This window comes from Terrapene carolina, unplaced genomic scaffold (assembly GCF_002925995.2).
Source record: "Terrapene carolina triunguis isolate 2854851 unplaced genomic scaffold, T_m_triunguis-2.0 Scaffold62, whole genome shotgun sequence".
NCBI lineage: Eukaryota > Metazoa > Chordata > Testudines > Emydidae > Terrapene > Terrapene triunguis.
The window spans coordinates 6,734,129-6,759,816 of record NW_020664413.1 but is presented as its reverse complement, the minus strand read 5'-3'; the positions used below and the strand labels follow the sequence as shown (position 1 = coordinate 6,759,816).

General features: G+C 44.0%; 1 protein-coding gene across 1 annotated transcript in view; it reads right to left on the bottom strand.

The window, feature by feature from the left end:
• PTPN4 (protein tyrosine phosphatase non-receptor type 4) overlaps positions 1 to 25,688 on the bottom strand; it is a 214,180-nt gene that overhangs the window by 53,787 nt on the left and 134,705 nt on the right. Inside the window, exon 10 of the mRNA XM_026647734.2 lies at positions 18,035 to 18,103. Coding sequence (XP_026503519.1) covers positions 18,035 to 18,103 — 69 coding nt within the window. The remainder of the gene's footprint in view (positions 1 to 18,034; positions 18,104 to 25,688) is intronic.

Sequence of the window (25,688 nt, the reverse complement as noted above, 5' to 3'; positions counted from 1 at the left end):
CAATGAAGATGGAAACGGCAATCCAGGATCACTGAAATAAAAACAGAGATCGTGGTGCTGTGCCCAGGCACTGAAGCAGTGCCACTTTGCGAGGTAGCAAGCCCTGGTAGATGGGTGCCTACTGTGCATGAGGACATCGTGCACGGGGGCAGAACACACGCACACTCCATCAAAATACCAGGCCATGAGGTGAAGAGGGCTGGAATTGGGGTACCAGAGGTGGCTGTGGGCTTGAGTGAGGAGATCAGGGAGCAAGGGTAGGGGAATTGGGGGATTAGTGGAGATGAAGGAGGTCTGGAAAACAATACTAGCGGGGCCAAGCAGGGACCACAAGGAGAACAGTCCCTCAATCCTGGTGGATTTTGCTTAGGATCTGGGGAAGCAGGAGAATGGGAAGGAAGGCGTAATAGAGCTCCACTGGTCAAGGGAATGAGAAGGGCATCTCCCTGTGAACCGGGACCAAGGGCTCCCCTGGAGCAGAAGAGGGGGAGTTTGTGGTTGGGTCAATGTGGCGAAGAGGTCCCATCGAGGAGTGCCCCACTCATGGAAGATGGAGCAGAGAACAAGACTGTGGAGTTCTGATTTCTGGTTTGCATGTAAGGAGTGACTGAGTTGGTCCGCAAGGGAGTTGCTCATGCCAGTGCCGGATTAAGACCTTTAGAGGCCCTAAGAACTGAAAAGATTATGGTGCCCCCCCGCACATATGTAATTCAAAATAAAAGCAATACTATACCGTAAAATAAATTTTTATTTTTTGAAATGACACAAAACTTACATGTATGCTGAAATTAAAATAGCTTCTTTCTAGATTTTCTGATTGCAAAATTCTGGATATGTTCGAAGCTGACTCGACGAAGCATATCCGCTTCCATACACAATAGGGAAAGTGAATCAAGTCTGTCCTGACACATTGTTGTTCTCTGGAGGTTTTTTTATTCTTTTCAGCTGAGAAAAAGAGCGTTCTGCGGAGCAGCTAGTAATCATCAATGTTAGAAAAATACTTAGGGCGATCTCTACATTTGGAAATACACATTGTATTCCATCTTTCAATCTTGTGTCATGAAGATCAATGTGACTGAATTCCATTTTTCCTGTTTCATTAAACTTAGCACACATATAACAGTGGAACTGCCGTACTTCTCCACAGAGATTCATGTTCAAATCAACAGGGTATGAGTCAACTAGCTTTTGGGAACCTTGTGAATATTGTTCTTCAGATAAGTCCATATCATTTAGAAAAGAAAATCTACTTGATACTTCTTTGTACACTTCACCTCTCCTCTTCATGAGCTTCAAGTGTATCAATTATAGCATAGTAAGTAGATACGCGAAATTTGTCTCTAGGATTCAATGATGTTTCTGTTGCACTGCTATCATTTGCTTGTTTTTTCCTGATTCGCTTGCGGGACTGGGCTTCTTTGTAGTTAGTATCAGGCAAGATATCTTTTGATATGTCTTCAAATCTTTCGAAATCATTCCTCAAAATGTGTAAGTGGTCTGCTAATGATTGACAGAGGTCTGCACATGTTTTCAAATCCAATTCTTTTTCTTGGAGAGCTTGACTTGTGTGGTAAAAGTGTTGTAAAATTTCATTCCACATGGTCAACGTGAATACAAACTCTAGTTCTTGCATCTCGTTTGCAATGTTTTCTGCCTCTCATATAGTTTATTCCTTTTGTGATTGGTCTTCAGCTATACTTTCTAATGCATCCACAATCTTTGAGAAGGACTCCAGAATTGCACTTGTTGCCACTGCATGTGCTTCCCAGCGAGTATTAGAAAGAGATTTCAGCACACAATCATTGCCCAAATATGTTTTAAGAACTGCCCATCGGTGTGTTGAGGCAGAGAAAAATGTATAAAGTAACTGAACTGTTGAGGAAAACCTTACTGCCACCGGACAACAATCAACAGCACTGCGGCCACCAAGATTGAGAGTGTGTGCAGCACATGGTATGAATATGGCATATTTGTTCTGTTCTAAAAGCTTCTTCTGCATTCCTTGATAGCGCCCTGACATGTTGGCAGCGTCGTCGTAAGATTGACCTCTGCACTTTGAGAAATCTATTTTGCAAACTTGGCACAGATAATGCAGTACTTGATTTGCCATTTCTTCACCAGTGTGGCTTTTCAAATTGAGGAATGTTATAAATCGTTCAACTGGTTTTTCATCTGTGTGAGACACATATCTTAGTACAATACTCAATTGATCAATATGTGAAAGATCAGGTGTAGAGTCGACAGATAAACTGAAGTACCCAGCAGTACTTATTTCATCCACAATAGCTAAACGAACTTTGTCACTCATTAGACCAATGAGTTCATCACATATTGTCTTGGATAAGTATGATGGGTTACCTTTGCCAGCATTCCCATATTTTGAGATATGGCCTGCTAAAAATGGGTCAAACTGAGCCACAAGCTCCAACAATCCCAAGAAATTTCCATTCTGCAATGATCCAAATGCGTCATTTGATCCCCGGAAAGGCAGACCACGTTCAGCTAATGTTTGAATAACAGCTATAACATGCTGCAAGACATGTTGCCAGTATGCATGCTCCCCTTTAATTTGTTCTTCCAATTTTTGTGTCAATCCAAAGCCCTGTCTTCGATTTAAATATGTCCACATTGAATCTCTGTAAGTAGTGCTATTTTCATATTGTTCAATTAAAACAGTATTCCGCCAGTCACTAAATCCATCTGCAGCAAACCGGGATGTTGAAGGTTTATATGCAAAAAGTTTGCAAACAAAACAGTACACAGACCCTGTTGATGGTGAATACAGTAGCCATTCTCGAGTGTATTTCTTACCATTCGCTTTCATGCCGAAAAATATTTTTTGTGAACAATATCTTGTTTGTTTGCCATTGGTAAAAGTCCAACGTGATTTCTCAAATGGCCCAGTGTGGTGTTGACAGTCATTTGGTCCACGATCTATCCAGTAAGCTACATCATTGGTACTGAAATCAACCCACATACCAGGATCTTTTCTCCTATTATTTACAGCATGAGCAGGTTCAGTATCTGACATCCACACCTTCTAGAACAAGGTCTGTTTTACCACCAGGAGTAGGATGATCAGTTACAGTCTCTGATTTCCTCGCATTATTTCGATCTACATTAGTAGGACGCCCCCCTGGTTTGGGTGGGAATAAGTAATAAAAAGAGAACAGAAAAACGGGGGAAGAGTGTGTAGTGGAGTGTAAGGAAGTCTAACAAAGTTCTGATTTTTCCCATGATGACTACTTCGATGCTTTTTTTGAAATAGCAAATATCAAATTTTTTCAAAAAAAACAACTCATTTTTTTTGGTGCCCCCTGCTTTGCTGGTGTCCTAAGCACATGCTTAGTCTGCCTATTGGGTAATCCAGCCCTGTCTCATGCCCAGGTGTACCACGTGGAGGGTGATGTTGTGCCGGAAGCACCAGTTCTAAAGGAGGATGGCCTTGGCACAGAGGAAGAGGGATCAGGCTCTACCCTGCTTGTTGACATATACGACTGCTGCCACATTGTCGGACAACACTTGGACATGGCGGTGGCGGAGAAGTGGCAGAAGGCCCGGCAAGCTAAGCGGATGGCATATGGTTCGAGAATGTTGATGAGCATCTCGCCTCACGATGTGACCAGAGGCCCTGGGCCATGCGACCATCTAAGTGGGCTCCCCAGCACACTAGTGAAGCATTGGTGGTGAGAGTAGTGTGAGGCATGGGAGGAGTGAATGGAATATCTGTGAGGACCGTGGATGGGGTGCACCACCAGGTCAGGGAGGCGAGGACGGAGGGGGTATGAGTACCAGGTTGGGGAGAATGTCTGTCTCTGGGTTGTAGACCAAGCGGAGCCACAGGGCTGGTCCACACTACCCGCCTAATTCGGCGGATAGAGATCGATCTTCTGGGATCGATTTATCGCGTCTCATCTGGACGCGATAGATCGATCCCAGAAGCGCTCCCCCGTCGACTGCGGAACTCCTGCTCGCCAAGAGGAGGAAGCGCTGTCGACGGGGGAGCCTGCCTGCACCGCGTGGACCCAAAGTAAGTACTTTTAGTTCGATATAGGAAACGTCGACTTCAGCTACGCTATTCTCGTAGCTGAAGTTGCGTTTCCTATATCGATCCCCCGCCCCAGTGTGGACCAGCCCACAGTTGGAGGCAGCACACGTGTAAGCGAGCGAACGGCGTGACTGCAGTTCAGGCAGCCATGTGGCCTAGAATAGAGAGGCAGAGGCGGACATGCGTGCGTGGCCAACGGCATAGGCATGCGATGAGAGTGGTAAGGGCAGCAAAGCGGTCCGGAGGGAAAAAGGCAAGGGCTGCGACAAAGACCAGGTACAATCCAATAAAGGTGAAGATGCGCATGGGGACCAGCACAGATTTGGCTTCGTTGATGCAAACACCCAGGTAGTCCAGGAGGGCACAGAGGGTCCGGATAGCGTGAAGACCAGTCTGAGAGGGTGCAACGAGAAGCTAGTCATTGAGACAAGGAAAGAGGGAGTGCCCCAGTTGACGCATGTAAGCTCCCACAACTGCGAAGACCTTTGTGAAGACGCGGGGGGCAGTGGCAATCTGATGTGAAACTGATAATCAGAGGTGCCCACCATGAAGCATAAGAACTTACGATGAGCGGAATGGATGTTTATATGAAAGCAGGCATCCTTCATATTGAGAGCTGTGAACCAGGCGCCACGGGGAAGGCCTGGGAGGATAAGGGGGAGCGTGACCATGCGAAAACGGAAGTTCCGCATAAATTTGTTCAGGAATCGGAGGTCCAAGATGGGGCGGAGATCACCCCCTTCCTTTGGTATGAGGAAATAGAGGGAGTAGAAGCCATGGCAGCTTCATGGGACGCACTCTACGGCGCCTTTCTGAAGGAGGGCATCTGCTTCCTGCTAGAGAAAAGTGAGTTGGGAGGGATTCCCCGAGTGAACCGGTAAAGGGCAACGAGGAGGGAAGGAGAGAAATTCGATCAGGTACCTGTGTTGGATGATGTCCAGTAACCAACTATCAGTGGTGATCTCGCGCCAATGGTGTGTGAACATGGCAAGACGACCCCCGAAGGTAACCAGCAGTGGAGTCTGAGGAGCAGAGGAAGGTTCTCCTTCTCACAGGAGTCAAAAGTTCTGCCTCGGGGTCCGTTGCAGTAGAGAAGAAGTGACCAAGATAGAGGCAGTGGAATGTCTAGGACGTTGTGAGCATGGACGGCGGCGAGAGGGCTCAGGTTGGCGCTGTGGATAGGGTTGGTATATGGGGTGGGAAGAATAACTGTTGCTGTCTATAGGTAGGGGCAGAGGTACAGAGGCCCAGCAATCAGAGGGTGGGACTCATCAGTTTTATTGCTGAAGAATTTTTGATTGTCGAAAGGGAGGTCCTCAAGTGTGGTTTGGACCTCCTTCGGGAACCCACTGGATTGTAACCAGGAGTCATGTTGGAGAACTAGTCTGGAAGCCAGGGAGTGGGACATGGTATTGGTGGCATAGACTGCTGCCTGAAGGGCCATCTTGGCGACTAACTTGCCCTTGTCCAGAGGGCATTGAAAGTCCTGCTGTTTATTGGGGGCAGGAAGGCTTGAAAGTCCGCAAGTTTTGGGTAGATCAGGAAGTCCTATTTTGCCAGAATGGTCTGTTAACTGGCAATGAGGAATTGAAGGCCCATGGAGGAACAGACCTTATGGCCAATAAGGTTCAGCCTTTTTTGCTGCCCAGTCTGTGGGGAATGGAGATGCATGTTCTGTGGCCACCTGGACTACCAAGGAATTTGGACGAGGGTGGGAGAACAAGAAGGCTGTACCCTTAGCTGGAATGAAGTACCTACGCTGACCCATTTTCTAGTGGGGGCGCAGGAGGCTGGGGTGTGCCAAACTGCTTGTGCCAGTTGGAGAATGGCATAGTGTATGGGCAAGGCAGTTCGGGAGGGCCCAACAGGCAACAGAATGTCTAGGAACTGATCATGGTGGTCCTGGACATCTTTCACCGGGCGGTTAAGGGCCATCGCCATATGGCAGAAATACTCTCCATGAGGAGAAGTTCCGTGGTTGGAGACAGAGAGCCAAGGACTACTGGTTGTGCAGAATGCTGAGGAGAGCCAGAGAAGGGCAGCAGCAGTTTGGCTGTTGGTGTGAGGGGGGAACAAGTGTCCTGGAGTGTGCAGGACCGGGTGGGACAGACCAGACGGTTCCGATGGTGTGGATGGCACTGGAGGTGATGGTGTCAGGGCTGTCACCATAGCTGAGGGGCGGTGCCGGCGGAGCACAATGCTTTGACTCATACTCCGAACGAGGCTTCTGCAGAGTGGGAACCTCAGAGTTGACGTGCGACTTCTCACCCAACCTGGTGCGGCTCGAGGAGGTAACACTGCATTTAGCGGCTGTCCTCATCGGGGATCTGCCCTTATGCCCATGAGTGTGCATCCCACACAATGGGATTTGGGTGGAGGTGGCGGTGCTGCTGATGCTGCGTGGGAAGAGCAGGGTAAAGTGCCCGCTGCTGGTGACAGCTGTCATTCTGAAAGATTTACCGGTGCCGGATCTGAAGGGGCATGCGGCTGCATTGTTTCCTCCAGGAGGAACATACGGAGACGAAGCTCCCAAGCTTCCTGAGTCCGGGGCAGAAAGGCGTGGCAGATGGAGCAGCGAGCGGCAATGTGGGCTTTGTCCAAACAATAAAGGCAGTGTTGGTGCTCATTGCTTACAGAGAAGGAGCGAGGGCACAAACCACAGTACTTAAAGCCAGCTTGCCTGCGCATAGTCCCCAGCCCGGAAGAGAGAGTCCCACAAAGGGGAGAATTCCAACGAGGAACACTTAACTATCTAAAATGGACAACTAACTATGACTATAAAAGAAACCAACTATATACAAGGCAATATGAGGGAAAACGCAGTACTATTAGGCAAGCTAGGAGCACCGAGGAACAGGGGTTCCTACTCTGACTATGCAATGGTAAGAGGGAACTGGAGCTGCGGCGACACGCGCAGCCTCTTAAAGCCATGGACACGCCATGTGGCCAACACACGATGCATGTGCAGGTCAACACACACTATGAACGGTTCCAGCTCCAGCGCATGGCGCACCCACGTTTGGACTCCACATAGGGACCAGCACTTGAAGAAGAACAATCATTAGTATAAGGGAACCTATATACTTCAGCAGAATTGGAGATGCCTGCCCAGACACACAAATTATACAACCGTGTGCTCAGATACCATAGTGATAGGCACAATGTAAAATCCTAGACAGATGATTTAATCATAAGCCTCCCGAGTTTTACACATGACACTCCTGTAATTCACTACAGAATATTAGCCTTTTTCACAACTATATCACATTGTTCACTCAGCCTCAATATTTGATCCACTATAACCGAGATCCTTTTCTGCAGTACTAACACCTAGCCAGTTATTCCCCATTTTGTAGTTGTGCATTTGATTTTTCCTTCCTAAGTGTAGTACTTTGCACTTTTCGTTACTGCATTTCATTTTGTTGATTTCAGACCAACTCTCCAATTTGTGGAAGTCTTTTTGAATTATAATCCGGTCCTTCAAGGTGCTAGTAACTACTCCTCCAGTGTGGTGTCATCGGCAAATTTTATAAGTGGATTCTACACTCCATTACCCAAGTCATTAGTGAAAATACTGACTAGTACTAGACCCAGGACTGACCCCTATGGGACTACACTAGATACATCCTCACAGTTCGACAGCAATCTATTGATAGCTACTCTGAGTACAGTTTTTCAACCAGTTATGCACCCACCTTACAGTAATTTCATCAAAACTACATTTCCCTGGTTTGCTTATGAGAATGTCATATGGTACTGTATCAAAACCCTTACTAAAATCAAGATAACATCACATCTACTGCTTCCCCCCCCATCCACTATGCCAGGAATCCTGTTAAAGAAGGAAATTAGGTTGTTTGGCATGATGTATTCTTGGTAAATCCATGTTGGCTATTACTTATTACCCATATCCTCTAAGTGCTTACAAATTGACTGTTTAATACTTTAGATATTAAACACTGTATATTCCATTGCAAATAGCCTATTACATCATCCTATAGCAATCCTTCCCAATGTTCTTGGTTTCATAACACACGTGAATATCTACAACACAAACCTACTTAACGAGAACCAACTGTAATATCGACAGAAATGCTAAACGCCACCATTTAAAAAAACAGATCTATACAAAACAAAACAACGTCTAGTGAGACAGAAAATTCAGAGGGGCAAGTTCCAGGAACAAAATCCGCATAATACCAGGGAAAGTCAGAGAGCAAGAATTAGCCTCTATATTAATCTGAAGGGACTAATGTGAACTCAGTATTATAGTTTGGAATTTAAATGCACAATAGGTAAGAGGAATTGTACTTCAGCCCCTTGTACATATGTAGTATATTTTACAAACATCTTACATTTCATATTGCTTTTCATTCTGAGGAATCCCAATGCACCTTACAAATTAATATGCAAACCATACATAGAATGCTTCATTCACCATACAAAAGCAGTTGACTCTGGGATACAGGCATCAGATGTTTATCAGTTAAGAGCAACACCATGAAACAGCTTAGAATAGATGTGAGGAAGAATGCTGCATTCAACTGAAACTGCAGGAGGAATTTTAGGTTAACCAAACAACCCTTGAAGTTGGAATTTGGCCAGGACATCTGAATTAAACACATCTACTCTTATGAATAGATACTCAGCGGATTGTTGGAGTAACCATAATCTTGGCTTTACATCTTATCAAGAAGATAGGTTCCCAAGCCACAGTGCCCACTGCACCATAGGGCATTAGTTCAGCACCAGGGTGGATAAAAGTCAATGATTTAAAAAAATAATTTTAAAAAAAATTGTATTTTTTTTTTTATTTAAATTGGATTTTTTCGATAAAATGCTTTTTGAGGAAAAACCCTCTCTAAAGATAGTTTTAATTAAGATACATTATAGCTCAAAGATATCTCATCATGGAATAGATTATAAATTCTAATTCTATAGTATGAGACAATATATTCATGTAATGTTTAAGAAAAGTTTTGTAAATGAGTTCCAACAATTCATGGGTTAGGGACCCAATCTTATGGGGTTCCAGGGGCTTCTGTACAGATTATTTAGGTTAATCTTTCTATCTACCCAATGGGACTCAATGCTCCGCCTAGAAGATACCATCGGAGATGCTTAGTTTTGCAGTTCTCAAACTGTGGATTTGTCTCTCCAGAGGTAACATGCTTGTTAACAGCAAAAATGTTTTTAAATAACTAAATAAATATATAGAGGTGAAAAATAACAGACCTCAACCCTACTGTCCCTCCATAAATTTGTGTACACAGAGTCAATCCCTTACCCCTCTCTAAAAGTGCAGTGTTTCAAAAAGTTCAATGAATAGGAGATTGCTGGGGGTGGAATAGATCTGGATAAGGAGAAGAAGTCTGGAGATAAATGTGAGAAGGGAGAGACAAGAAGTAGAAACAAAAGTGAAACTGTTTGACTAGCATATTCCGGAAATCTTGAGGTCTTTCTGAGTGTAGCCTTCATTGATTTGAGATCTACCATACCATTCTCTCACTAGAAGGGAAAACCTATAATGGCAGCAGGCCGTAAAAGAGACCCAGTTTGGGAATATTTTAATGAAGTTCCTGTACCTGTGGGTAAGACAGGCACGCGTGCAAAATGAAAACAGTGCAACAAAGAAATGCAAGGCCTGGTTGCCTGAATGAAACAACATCATGAGACGTGTTCCTTCTCAGGAGGAAGCTGCGTTGAAGATGATGAAAGGAACATGTCTGAACATGCAGGATCTTCAGACTGGTAAACTTTTTTATTTCATACTTCTTTCTTAAGGACTGCCTGTCTTCCTTCTGGACTATTCCTGAATTCTCATGTTTGAGCAAAAAATAGTTATTACTCTATCGTTCTATCATTTTAGATGCAGTTGTGATAAAAAATAAATAGCTGAAATAACAGATCTTCCTTTTACAATTTCACCTTTAAAGTAGTACTAAGTGTCAGTGAATGCAATGAGTAATAATAAATGAGCAGTATCGTAATAATAATTAAATAACTGCATTGACTTATTTTGTTTAGGAGAATCCATCCTCAACATACAGGATTCTGAAGACTATCCACCTTCAAGATCGCCCTCATTTTCTATAGTTTCAGAGTTATCTGCCAATGATAGTGTTTCAGTTACATCATGTATATCACATAGAAATAGTATATCACAGGGGTAGGCAACCTATGCCACGTGTGCCAAAGGTGGCACACGAGCTGATTTTCAGTGGCACTTACACTGCCCCGTTCTTAAACATTTTAAAAACCTTATTTACTTTACATACAACAATAGTTTAGTTATATATTATAGACTTATAGAAAGCGACCTTCTAAAAACATTAAAATGTATTACTGGCACGCGAAACCTTAAACTAGAGTGAATAAATGAAGACTCAGCACACCACTTCTGAAAGGTGCCGACCCCTGGTATATTACCTGTAGCAAAAAGAAAAAAAAACCTCCATCATCCAGAAACAGCCATAGATAAGTCTGTGATAAGAACCAGCATATTACAAAAAGAGGTACGGTACTGTATATACTCGTTCATAAGCTGAATTTTTTTAGTAAAAAAGGGAAGCACCAGAGAAGAGGGGCGGCTTATGAGAGGGTATAGAGAGGGAGAGGTGGGACACAGCCCCTCCCCCCAACAGAGGCAGCACAGCCAGCAGAGCCAGAAGGGAAGAGGCGGGCCCAGAGTCTCTCCACTTCTGGCCACACTGCTCTCCCCCTAGCCTCCGAAGCAGCTGCAGCTCCGGGGCTGGCAGGCTGCAGCCGTGCCGCTCGGCCCCGCCCCCCAGAGCAGGCTGTGGTCACGCTGCCCGGCTCACCAGAGCCCGCTGCGGCTGAGCTGCCCGGCCCAGCCCGCTGGAACATGCTGCGGCCGCACTTCCCGGTCTGGCCCACCGGAGCAGGCTGCAGCTGCACTGCCCAGCCTGCCTGAGCAGCTCCAGCCAGGCCAGAGACATCCTCCCCTGGCTCTCCCCAGATAAGGTGGGAAGGGATGGGATGGGGAGAGTGTGGGGGTCCCGGGCTAGGGGTGGGGTCATGTGGGGGGTGGTCACAGGGGTTACACCCCTGACCCCCAGCTTCTCCCCACAAAAAATTTCCCCACCAGTTGCTGTCCCGGCCTGTCAGGGTAAGCAGCTGGCGTGCTGGGACACTTTGTTTACTTAGGTTTACCTCTGTCCCTGTGGAAGCGAGGTAAACAAGCCATCTCGGCCCACCAGCAGCTTATCCTGATGACCCGGGAGCCAAAGTTTGCTGACCCCTGAATCATAGGGTCGGCTTATGAATGGGTCATAAAATTTTTCCATTTTTACTTATCCATCTTGGGGGGGGGGGGTTGGCTTATAAACGAACTGGCTTATGATCGAGTATATACGGTAATTGATGAAAAAATTGCCCTGTTTGTTTATGCAACAAACTCTCCTTTCTGTATGATTGAGAACCCACACTTCATTAACATGGTTCAGTCATTAAGACCAGGATACAGTCCACCCAACAGAGCAGATGTCACAGGCAAATTTCTGGATAAAGTGTATGAAAGAGAAATTGAGCAGTGTGCACAAGTTCTAGTGGGTAAAATTGTGAACCTGAGTCTTGATGGGTGGAGCAATGTCCACAATGATCCTGTTGTATGTGCTTGTGTGACAAGAGAAGAAAGGAACGTTTTCCTTACAGAAACAATGGATACATCAGGAAATGCACACACAGCAGAATACTTACAAGAAGTAGCAGTAAAAGCTGTAACAAACTGTGAAAAAAAATTCAAATGTCTAGTATGCAGCTTAGTCACAGACAATACTGCAAATGTATCCAAGATGAGAAGAAATTATTTAAAAGAGAGTGAAGAGAGTCCCAAGCTAATAACATGGGGAGGTGGTGACCAGCCCTCTGTAGAGAAAGAAGTGGTTCAGGACTATTTAGAAAAGCTGAATGAACACAAGTCCATGGGGCCAGATGCACTGCATCCGAGGGTGCTAAAGGAGCTAGCGGATGTGATTGCAGAGCCATTGGCCATTATCTATGAAAACTCATGGCGATCGGGGGAGGTCCCGGATGACTGGAAAAAGGCTACTGTAGTGCCTATCTTTAAAAAAAAAAGGGAAGGAGGAGGATCCGGGGAACTGCAGGCCAGTCAGCCTCACCTCAGTCCCTGGAGCAGGTCCTCAAGGAATCAATTCTGATGCACTTAGAGGAGAGGGAAGTGATCAGGAACAGTCAGCATGGATTCACCAAGGGCAAGTCATGCCTGACTAACCTAATTGCCTTCTATGATGAGATAACTGGCTCTGTGGATGGGGGGAAAGCAGTGGACATGTTATTCCTTGACTTTAGCAAAGCTTTTGATACGGTCTTCTTGCCGGCAAGTTAAAGAAGTATGGGCAGGATGAGTGGACTGACTATAAGGTGGATAGAAAGCTGGCTAGATCATAGATAGAATCATAGAATATCAGGGTTGGAAGGGACCTGAGGAGGTCATCTAGTCCAACCCCCTGCTCAAAGCAGGACCAATTCCCAACTAAATCATCCCAGCCAGGGCTTTGTCAAGCCTGACCTTAAAAACCTCTAAGGAAGGAGATTCCACCACCTCCCTAGGTAACCCATTCCAGTGCTTCACCACCCTCCTAGTGAAAAAGTTTTTCCTAATATCCAACTGAAACCTCCCCCACAGCAACAGACAGTTTCAGTACTCATTTGATGCACCTCCTAGTCATAGACTTCAGTGTTCCAGAAATAAAGGCTAATGTAGTTGAAATTGCAAAATACTTTCGTAACAATCACTTTGCAGCAGCTGATCTGAAAAAAGTGGGAGGAACCATGCTAACTCTCCCACAAGATGCGCGATGGAACTCAGTAGTGGATTGTTTTGAGCACTATATCAAGAACTGGCCTAATCTGATGACAATTTGTGAACAAAATCATGAAAAAATAGATGGCAGTGTCACAGCCAAAGTTCTCAACATTGGGCTTAAGAGAAATACAAGTAACTCCTCACTTACCGTACTCCCGCTTAACATTGTTTCGAAGTTATATCGCTGCTCCATTAGGGAACATACTTGTTTAAAGTTGTGCAATGCTCCCTTATAACGTCGTATGGCTGACTTTACAAGGGAGCACTGCACGAGTTCCTCTTCTCCGCCTCCTCCCCCTCTCTCCTTCCCAGTACTTCCCCCACCGCCAAACAGCTGTTTGGCAGCGCTTCAGACTTTCTGGGAGAAAGGGAGTGAGCGAGCGGGGAAGCTGCCCCCCCCCGGCTAAGGGGGCCCCGGGGCCCTGGCCTGCAGCTCTAAAGCCCCTTTCGGAATGCGGCCATGCGAGCACGGGCCGGAGGACTCAGGAGGAGCAGGGGCAGCCGCGCAGCCGGAAAAAAACAGCAATTTCCCCTTCAAAGCTGGCCGGAGAGAAGCGGCGCTTTGAAGAGGAAAGCGACGCTTCTCTCCGGCCGCTGGCTGCACGGCTGCCCCTGCTCCTCCTGAGTCCTCCGACCCGTGCTCACACCCTGAGCGCCCTCCCACACCCTAATTCCCTCCCAGACCCTGCACCCCAGCCCTGAGCCCCAGGGGTAAGCCAGGGGCACCGTCCCACCACAGTATAGTACTGTACAGTATATAATGCCTTTTGTCTGCCCCAAAAAATTTTCCTTGGAACCTAACCCCCCGGCTTTACATTAAATTTTATGGGAAAACTGGATTCGTTTAACATTGTTTCACTTAAAGTTGCATTTTTCAGGAACATAACTACAATGTTAGATTCATAGATTCATAGATTCTAGGACTGGAAGGGACCTCGAGAGGTCATCGAGTCCAGTCCCCTGCCCGCATGGCAGGACCAAATACTGTCTAGACCATCCCTGATAGACATTTATCTAACCTACTCTTAAATATCTCCAGAGATGGAGATTCCACAACCTCCCTAGGCAATTTATTCCAGTGTTTAACCACCCTGACAGTTAGGAACTTTTTCCTAATGTCCAACCTAGACCTCCCTTGCTGCAGTTTAAGCCCATTGCTTCTTGTTGTATCCTCAGAGGCTAAGGTGAACAAGTTTTCTCCCTCCTCCTTATGACACCCTTTTAGATACCTGAAAACTGCTATCATGTCCCCTCTCAGTCTTCTCTTTTCCAAACTAAACAAACCCAATTCTTTCAGCCTTCCTTCATAGGTCGTGTTCTCAAGACCTTTAATCATTCTTGTTGCTCTTCTCTGGACCCTTTCCAATTTCTCCACATCATTTCTTGAAATGTTAAGTGAGGAGTTACTGTACTGAACACATGCTGAGTACCCTGAAGCCTATTTCTGTAGCCTTCAACAAAATGCAGGGAAATAACTGTTTTATTGCTGATGCTGTTGAAATTTGGAATGAAGTGAGTGAGATCTTAAAAAGAGAAATATGCAATGACAGAGTTAAATTACAAGCATTAAAAAAAACGAATGGGACAAGTGCTATCTCTAGCTCAGTTTCTTGCGAATATTCTCAATACTCGGTACCAGGGTCAAACCTTAACTGCTGAAGAAGAGGAGTTGGCTATGACATGGACATCCAGCAATCATCCCTCCATAATGCCAACTATAATAAACTTCAGCGCTAAGGGTGAACTGTTGAAGAAATCTATGTTTGCTGATGATCTTTTAAAGAAAGTCACTTAAGCACTTGGATTCAGAGACTGTTGAAGTGATAATCTCACTTTTAACAGCAGTAGCTTTTTCTGACGGTGTAGAAAGAGTATTTTCTTCCTTTGGACTAATTCATTCCAAATTGAGAAATCGTTTGGGACCTGAAAAAGCAGGAAAGCTTGTTTTTCTTTTCCAGATTATGAACAAACAGGAAAATGAAGATGACTGAGTTAGCTGCAGAAGCCAATATTTTAAGTTTCTCATGTTGACCTGGTTGACAGAGTCAATTTAATTTGTGTTTTTTAAAAAATATTTCATTTAACTATTTTAGTTAAAAACAATCTTAACTAAATTCAAAAATTCATATGCTTTTTTTGTTAAAATATTATATGTTTGCTGATCAAGAAAAAAATCCAGAATACATAACACGTTGTTGTTTTAGTTAAATAAAACAATTTAAATGTCTGTCTGGTGATGTTCTCCTCCTAATACAGCATGGCAAGAAAATCCTTCAAATATTAATTATTAACCTGTTGAATTGGAGATAGTTCACCTCCCAATGACTTCATAAATATCTGCTTCAATTACCTTTGGTTAATGAAATAACCAAACAATCATTCATTTTCTGATATAGCTGTAGAACTAATCTGAAAAGTTTTCAAAATAAATCACTTTAAAAATGTACAGTGTGTACCTTCTAAAAATGAAACCTACATCTATCTCTGAGTTGTGAAGAATCTGTATTAAGTTTATAACAACCAACAAGAATGCACTTTTATGTACAAATCCATGATTAAATCGAGTCTCCCTGACTAGTGATTTAAATCAAATCTACCCTGTTCAGCACTGACTCAAAGAGAAGAGTGCCACCTACTTAATAACGAACATCATTTCCTGAGACATCTATGTATTCCTGGAGCCAAGTACTGGCTCTGCCCAACCATACTTAGCTTTTGAGGTCTGACAAGAGTGTAGTTTTTAATTAGGTCAGAACTTTCTGAAAAGCAATAATTGCAGACAAGCTCTTATTCACAGCTTTTCCCAATCACTACTATAGTGTTCTTCAAAATAAAAACAAAATGTTAATAACAGGGCTACCAAGCGACTAAAAACATTAACCACGATTAATCGTGCAATTAAAAACATTGTAGGATTGGAGCCTTTTGGTGCAGTTTCAGAGACTTTACCTTTACATCACTCGGATAACGAAAAGAGATTAGGGGTATGTGTTTTTATTTTGAAACCTGGGATGATGATATAAAGACGTTTTATATGGAAGTGTTGAAAAAATCCATCTCTCCTTGGTAGTCCATTTCTAGTCAATAGGACGTGAAAGATCACAGGATGTTATCTCACACCTACTGAGCATAAATGGTAAAACACCTTTGGATATTAAGCCAAAAGTAGCTGTTCCGATTTTGACGGCCATCCAAAAGAAATACTTTTTCTCTGGATTAGAGAGAGATAAAAATAATAATAAACTGGCTTTAATCTTAGTTTTGTTTTAAACTATCTGCAATAAAATTGTTACCCTGTACTGTAGTACTTTGGAACGTTTTCAAGCTTTGACTTCCATGTGACAGCACTTTGAGCCATAATACTGGCTAGCTCGAAGGCTAATTTATAGGGCTGTCAAGCAATAAAAAAATTAATCACACGATTAAAAAATTAATTGCGCAATTAATTGCACTCTTAAACACTAATAGAATACCATTTATTTAAATATTATTGGATGTTTTCTACATTTTCAAATATATTGATTTCAATTACAACACAGAATACAGTGCTCGTTCTATATTTATTTTTTATTACAACCTAATATAAGTACTATACTGCAATCTCTTTATAATGAAAGTTGAACTTACAAATGTAGGATTATGTACAAAATATAACTGCATTCAAAAACAAAACAATGTAAAACTTTAGAACCTACAAGTCTACTCAGTCCTACTTCAGCCAGTCGCTCAGACAAACAAGTTTCGTTACAATTTGCAGGAGATAATGCTGCCCACGTCTTGTTTACAATGTCACCTGAAAGTGAGAACAGGCTTCCGTATGGCACTGTCGTAGCCTAGTAAAGACCCATCATATTGACTGCAGATTGCTCTCCAGTCGACCCCTGTACTCTACCCCCAATGAGAAGTGTAAGGTAAGTCGATGCAGTGTAGATCCCGCAGTAACTCGACCTAAGGTATGTCGACTCCAGCTACGTTATTCACGTAGCTGGAGCTGCATAGCATAGGCTGACTTACCACAGCAGTGTAGACATAGCCTTAGAAATCTCACATTGGTACCTTCTTTGTGTTTTGTCAAATCTGCTGTGAATGTATTCTTAAAACGAACATGTGCTGGGTCATCATCCGAGACTGCTATGACATGAAATACATGGCAGAATGTGGGTAAATCAGAACAGGAGACATACAAATCTTCGTATTGTCTCATTAAAACATTTTATTTCCAAGACATGGACAATCACCAGTTTAGCTATTTTACACATACATTGTTTTCCATTTCCCTACCCTTTGTCTCAGATTGTAAACTCTTCAGGGCAAGAGCAATGCTTCCTTTTGTTTGTTAAGTGCCTAGCATATTGTGGACACTATGGAATCCAGCAGAAAAATAATAATTAGAATTACAATACTGCAGAACAGTTTCTACAGTCAGCCAATTATGATATAATGAATCACTTCTGAAGGCATTCTCAAGAAAATTCATAGCAAAAATACGGTAGTAGAGGTTATAGTGAAGCACATATTTATAAAAATCTGGGCATTTAGGGCAAATATTTTAAAGGGAATTACAATTTTAGAATATTATCACTGAATGAACATACCCATAAACTCATAAGCGTTCAACAGAATGAAGATAAGAAAATTCTTCTTGTCGAAAATGTTGTTATTATTTGTACTGAGGCCCCCCACTGTGCTAGGTACTGTACAGATTGGAAGACAGTCCCCACCCTGAAGAGTTTGCAATCTTTTCTTTGCGAACACATAAAAAGGAAGATACTGGAGTATCCTTTTTTCGGTTATGTGATTCTCTACCGCTTCTGCCCCCCTCAGATAAAAAGATATGTTCCAGTATTCAAATTATAACTCCTTGGTATGGGTTAAACTCCACCAAAAGAGCAGCTCACAAGAGATAAAGCTTGCATGTCCATTATTTAAAAAAAACAAAACAAACAAACAAAAAAACCAGAGAAAAGTAGTTTATCATAACATCTCCATCCAAATATACTGGTATTCGGAGGAAGCTTATTGAAGTGCTCTAGCGTGTGTCAAAATTACCACAAAGTAAGCTACTAAAACGTCTAAGTTGAAAGAAGTATTAATTACCATATAATTAAATTCCATACAAACAAATGTAAATAACTTACCTGGCAAATACCCTGTCTTTGTTTGCTTTTTCTTTACCATACTGCACAGACTGGACCTCTGTCCTCCCACTGAAAGAAAATTACAACATTGGAAATGTAAAAGAAACTTCTCTACTTAATAAATATAGGCAAGCTGTACCTCCTCAGCTTAAATGCTAAATTACGCTCTCAGTTATGTCCAAACCATCCCACTGACTTCAGTGGGTTTTAACTAAGGGCGGAATCTGGATTTACGTATTCAAACCCAAGTCTCTTCTTTCACCTTAAAATCCGTTTTGTAACACAGAGAGATTCAGTAATATTTATTCCATCTACAGAATAAAGCTCTATCTCCTTTTCCATTTTAATGCAGCCAGAGCAAGCGACCTACGTCACATACTTTCACCCTTTGGAGGCACTTAATACTGTAAATCCTCCCTGCCACAAACACTACTAAAACAAAGAGCATGCTCTCTGTATTGCTCCCTACTTCCTTTAAGGAGCCAGTTTTGAGTTCACTCTTGAACTTCAGGTGCACACACGGCAGGACTCGGGCAGGTAATTCTGTAGTTAGCAAAATAGATAATATGGCCTTACTCACCATCCTAGAACAGGAAGAACTGCAGCTAACTACTAATAAACAGAGAAATTCAGGTAGTAAAATTAGTTCTACTAATGACCAAAACAGGACATCTTGTTAGTTTAAAAAAAAATACCAAAACAAAACAGAAAAACATTGCTTCATGAGTCAGATAAGTGTTTACTTTGACACTTGTAAATGCTACTAAACAAGCCTTTTAAAAAGCCTATGCCTATAAAAGAACAGGAAGTTAGTTATTTGCCATTGTTAGCATTTTTGTAAAAGGTATCTAGTGACAATAGATCATCAACTTGTGGATCATATTCCTATTATGAATATGGGTCAAATTTCTGCATAGCTTAAAGGTCTTAACTATTGCACTGCCTCATCATTAGAGGAGTACATCTGCCTCAGTTACCCAATGGACAGTAACTTCCCTGCCTCTATTCCTTAAAAACAATTAAACAAAATAATTACACAGAACTCTGAGGCCAAAGTGGTTGGGGGAATAGGTATCTATGTTAAGCTGTTTTACCAGAATAACAATGATCATTCCTTATCTCAAAAAAACCCAAACAACAATAAAAGAAAGAACATGGTCTACAAGACCCAGGATATGCGAGCTGCCGGGGTGGGGGGGAAGACACGGGACCCCCAGTGCTGTCAGCTGCCATGGGCGGCAGGGACCCGAGCTCCGAGCCGCTGGGGCTGCGGCAGGGGCCCCAGAGCTGTCACCCACCACAGTGGTGGGTCCTGGATTCCTCCCCACCCCCCACACACACCCCAGAAGCAGGGCTCAGACTTTCTTCCCCTCTGCTTGGGCTTCAATCTTTCCCCTGTCAAACCTCCTGCCCTTATTTTTAGTAAAAATCACAGAAATGTCACAGGGTTCCATGAATTTTTGTTTATTGCCTCCGTCTGTGACTTTTACTAAAAATAACAGTGAAAAAATCTTAAACCTTAATCATGATGGTCTCTTCTGGCCTTAAAGTCGATGAGTCTCAGGGCCTCCCCTGGGCCTGTATCATTTTGGATGGCTCATATAGAATATATTTTCCATTTTGAGAAGTTAATCTTGAGGGAATACTATCAGTAGTGCTCAGCAGTCAAAATTCAAGGCATCAGGTGCAACATCTGACTTTTATTCTGAGATATTATGTCAGGGCAGGTTGAGAGGTGCACAAGGGGCTATCTGCAACAAGTCTGACAGCCAAAACTGCCTCATCTTGAAGAGAAAGGAGAAGCTCTGGACACTGGAGGTGTCCATGCATGGTGCCAACTCAGGCCATGCAGCTGTAAGAAGGAGCTAGAGAGGCAGTCAGTCCACCCTGCCACTTATACTCCCCATGCGGAGCATGAGGAGAACAGGGGTGCAGGTGTAGACCAACGAACGGTGCTTGCAAGAATTCTCTGGTCTCAAAGGGAGTGCATGTGTACCCACAGTGGAATATACACAGGGGCCAGCACTCGAAGAATTCAGCAATCCTAACAAGATTCTGGAATGCTTTTAAGTCATCTGGTACCAGTACTGCTTCATCAGGCAATGAAGATGAGGACCTGTAGAGGCGATATAGGTTGCTATTGTTTCTGTCCCCTTCTTCTTGATCTTCTGGCGTAGGTAGTCTGGCCAGAGACAAGTGATGAGGGAAGTGACCTCTTCGGTGAGTATGGTGTACTGCAGTATCTTCAATAGGCTGTGGTGCCATAATGTAATATGGCTGACTTGTATATTTTTGGCCAGGCCAGTGTCTTTTCTGATGAGCTCACAGTGTCTGAGCCCTGCAGAGAAAACTAGTATATCTTTCTGTGGTGTTCATCACTGACCTCAGAGGAGAGGGTTCTCTGCTGAAGAATGAGAGAACATATGCTCCAAGGACAGAGAGGAGGAATAGATCTTCTCTAGGGGCAGCTCAGCTGCATATGACGTTCTCTGTAATGGAATCTGTACTAGTAGGTGCTTTGACATCAATGACGATCCCAGTTCTCCTAGGGGCACATCAAAACCAAGAGTGTGTCACTTGAGCTGGGGTCAGTGTTGGAGAAATTTGTATCTGTGTCATAAGCTGCTCCATATCCTTACCAGTCCATGACACCATGCAGAGAGTGATGGTTTTATTTCCAGACACTTTATATTATCTGTCCTTATAGGTGGACTCTGAGCTCTGTCTGGAATCTCTGTCTCTGTGCTCAGAGCACCCCCTCCTCGTGCAGACTTCAATGCCCCTCCCTGCATAGCCCCTCCCATGGCTATATAAGGGCTGCACCGTCCCAACCTCCTTCTCACCACCTGCGGCTAGAGTTGGAGCTCTTAGCATGATCTTTCCTTACACTTGTCTTCATAGCTCTTTGTGACTTTCTTTGTATATAATTATAGTTAGTACCATTAGTTAGCAGTTAGGTAGTTTCTTCCAGTGGGATGCCCTTGTGACTGGTTCGATCACAGAGACCCCCTCGGAACTGTCACCTGACGTGCTGGAATTACCTCTGAGCCCGTTTTCCCTACCAGCTTCGGACTCCAGAACCCTGCCTTGTTGAGCCAGACACGCTAGTCTGCTGCAACACAGACCTAGGTCTGGTCCATGCCTACAAAGCTGCAGACTTTAACCAAAAACTGCTCAGCAGGTCACCTATCTCCAGCACCCAGACACCCAGTTCCCAATGGGATCCAAACCCCAAATAAATCCGTTTTACTCTGTATAAAGCTTATACAGGGTAAACTCATAAATTGTCTACCCTCTAGAACACTGATAGAGAGATTTGCACAGCTGTTTGCTCCCCCAGGTATTAATCACTTACTCTGGGTTTACTAATAAACAAAAAAGTGATTTTATTAAGTATAAAAAAAGTAGGATTTAAGTGGTTTCAAGTACACCTCTACCCCGATATAACGCTGTCCTCGGGAGCCAAAAAATCTTACCGTGTTATAGGTGAAACCGCGTTATATCGAACTTGCTTTGATCCGCCGGAGTGCGCAGCCCCACCCCGGAGCACTGCTTTACCACATTATATCCGAATTCGTGTTATATCAGGGTAGAGGTATACAAGTAAATCTCACCCTCAGAGATGTTCCAATAAGCTTCCAATAACCTAGTCTGGGCCCAATCCTTTCCCCTGATACAATGCTTGTTAGTTCCAGCAGACATCTTAGGTGGAAAGCAGGGGTGTTCTCATGACTGCAGCCCCCTTTGTTCTGTTCCACCCCCTTTTATAGCTTTTGCATAAGGCAGGAATCTTTTGTCTCTCTGGGTCCGCACCCCTCCTTCTAAATGGAAAGGTACCAGATTTTGGATGGATTCCAGTATCCTGTGACATGGTCACATGTCCTTTGAGACCCAGTCTTCATTCTTCCAGGGCTGGCCCGCCCACACCCAGGAAGGTTTGCAAGTAAACAGAGCCATTTACAACCAATTGTCCTAGTCAATGGGCCCTAAACCATTCTAAAGATTCTAAACCACCATTAATGGTCCACACTTTGCACACTCAGAGTAATACTTTATATTCCTAGTTTCAGATACAAGAATGATACATTCTTACAAATAGGATGAACACACTCAGTAGATTATAAACTTTGTAATGATATTCCAGTTACATTATATTCACACTCATAAGCATATTTCCATAAAACATTATGGAGTGCAACGTCACAGCTCTCATCGGAGTTTAATCATTGCCCTTCTTCTAGGGCAGCTCTCCCCCATAATGATTCCCACACTACATGCTTACTGTGCCTCAGGGAAAGGCACATAAAAAAAGGTGCTCTAGTTGTAAGTCCTTTAAAAAGAGGACACAGGTGGCTAGATACTTAAGATAAAAGCAACACCTTCTCGAGCAGGCAATGAGACCTGCCTCAGCATTGGGGACTGCTGTGGACTGTCAGGACCTGCAAAGTGTGCCTGAGCCGGTACAGACAGATACTTCTCGAATGAGCTCAGATTACTCACCCAGAAGGAAGACAGACCGCTTTCCTTCGTCAGGCTCCCTGAGAAAAAGAACCTACAAAACAGACTGAAGCCGCTCCAGAAGTCAGAGAGATCCGTCTTCTCTGTGTATGAGAAGTGCCAGCTAGCACCAGTAGTCTCCTCATATGTGGGATAGAATGGGGCCATCAGCACGCTCTATGGTACCGAGGTGGGATCAGGGGGAATCTATACCATTGACTCCAGTACCTTTGACAGTGGCACTGTCAGTTTCCACTCTGACTGTATATCATGAAGCAGCAGATTTGCTGTGCCTGCCTGTCCCTGACTGGGTGCTTATTCTGGACCATCTGACTACAGTGACATCATCCTCAGCAAACCCCGGATTGGTGGCACACTTATTCCAATACTGTCATCTGCACTGCAGTTTATCTACCGTGAAGGGTTGTTGTAGAGTTATCGCTCAGCATCGAGGGCATCTACTTGGATGGAATCTTAAGTACCGGTGCTGACTATGATAAAGTCTGCATCTGCTGGCCCATGAGCACCTTTGTTTTCAGTAACGATGCCTCTTCTTTCGGGGCCCAGTATGAGTTTGAGGCTGGTATCAATATTCAAGGAACCATTGATTGTTCCTTAGGTACTGATTGCATCGTGGATTGGGCCATGGATGACACTGGATGCTTGGTGGCCCCATTAGGATTGGCCCCACTGCCACCATTAAGCTATTTGGAGAGATCCTCACAGTCAAGCTCAGAGGCATCTCCCTCCCCTTCCCCATTTCACAGGTTATTGAGACACAGCAGGAATTATAGTGGGTACTGGGATTGGTAACTTTCCAACAGTAGAGACTAGGGACCCTGGACTACTTATTATTGGCTGCCAATTCCCCATCCTTATCCACAATGGCCTCAGTGGAATCCCTGGGAAGTCCCTCATTTGGCAAAGTCCCAGTTCTCTGCTCACTCTAGGACGAGATCACCTGTACCTCCAGTAGACTCCCTGCATGAACCACCAGTCCTGCAGCCACCAGCAGAGGGGGCTCCCTCTGTGTTAGAGCAGCTTGAACCTTTAGGGCAGTCAGATGTCATTCCTCAAGGGATTCCATTTGTCCCAACTGCATCTTCCCCCTCGTCACCAGATGACGCAGCAGTACTTCAGTACTCATCTCCAGTACCAGAGGATTTCAGATTGTATCAGGATCTGCTCAGATGCATGGCATCGGTCTTAAGTATTCAGGCCAAGTTTGTGCAGGAAACACCCATAAATTGGTGGAGATCCTCCAACATTCTGTTCCTGGGAGAGTTGCTCTCACTATAAATGAAGCAATACTATAGCATCTAAATCCCTAGGAAATAAACCTCCATTAACACCACTGTAAAATGCACTGACAAAAGACACTGTGCCACTGAAGGGCTTCAAATCTGTTTTCTGTCTTCTAGCTCCAAATTTCCTTGTTGTGACAGCAGCAAATGAGTGAGAGTGAGTCAGGGAAGATATAAATCTAAGCCTAAGGAAAGTGTCCAAAAGGCTAGATTTAATGCAGAGAAAGATCTACTCGACTTCCTCCTTACAATGTGTATTGCAAACCAGCAAGTTGTATTATCAAAATATGATTTTGTGAACTGGGACGCTACATTTAAATCTGTGGAAAAGTTACCAGAATTCTTCAGGGAGGAATTCAAAGTCTTTGCTATGGAAGGCAGTTTAATGGTGAAGACGTCCTTACAGTCAGCCCTGGATATAGCAGATGCTTTCTCCAGACTCATGGGCTCGGTTGTAAGGATGAGAAGAATCTCATGGTTTTGTAACCATGCATAGCTCCTGAGATCCAACAAAGCACAGAGGACTTGCTGTTTGATGGTCGTCACCTATTCTCAGAGACAACTGATGAGACATTACATTATTTCAAGGACTCCTGGGCTCCACTATGCTCATTGGGGATTTAGACCCAGGCTGCAAAGAGACACCATTTTGGGAATCAACAGCAGCAGTATTTTCAGTGACATTTCTGTCAGTCTTCCTACCTTGTGAGGCACAAGATTTCCCCAGAAAGAGGAACAAATCACAGAGGAAGAAACCTTTTATGTCTAATTTTAGTCAAATGGCTCTACTCTTCCTTCTTTGGCTAGACAGTCCGCTTGACTGGTGTTTCAAGAGCAGCACCTCAATTGTCACTGTCCTTTCCACAGCTCAGCTATTTGGGACAGGCTATCTTGCTTCTACAGTGCTTGTGAGACAATAACTATAGACAGCACTTTGGGACTGAGTTACACATGACATTCCTATCCTTTCCCCACTTACATCCTGCTACCCCAGAACTCTGCAGGGACCCCTCTCACCAGTCACTGCTGTTACAGCAGGCACAACAAACCCTCTGTACTCTGGGGGTCACAGAGGAAGTTCCTCAACAAACACATCAAGTACATAAGAGTCCATATGGTTACACTGGCTACTATACTTCCCACTCTGAATCACAATGACTGGTTTGCTGCTCTCAATCTCTAACATGCTTATTTTCATGTGGCAATCTTCCAAAGCCAGAGGAAGTTCCTTGTTGTTGGCCAATTCTAACAGTACACAGTTCTTCCCTTTTGGCCTGTCATCAACTCCACACATCTTTACCAAATGCGTGACAGTGGTGGAAGCCTCTCTCACAAGGAGGGTAGTTCATATCTTCCTATACCTGGATGATTGGCTACTGAGGGTATGTATACACTGCAATTTGATAGCCCTGCAGTCCTACCCCGCAAGCCCAAGTCAGCTAAGACAGACCAGCCATGGGTGTTTTATTGAAGTGTAGACATACCCTGAGAGGCTCATCCAGGGAACAGATCTTCAGTCATCTCAGGCTCACGATAAACCTTTTTGATGGACTGGGTCTGATCTTAAAAAGGGGCAAATCAACTTTGAAGTCAACTAAAAAAATCAAGTTCATTGGGACCCTGATAGACTACGAATTCGAGGGCCTGTCTCCCATCCAAACAAACAGTTCCAGACAATTCGGCAACTTTGTCAGGATCTCCATTTGCACTCTTTGACCATGATCTGGGCATGCCTGAAGTTAGTGTGCCATCTGGCCGCATGCATGTATATAGTGCAACATGTGAGATTGTGCCTGTGTCTTCCTTCAGTAGCGGCTGAAATTAGTCTATCATCTTTATTTCCCAGCCACTGG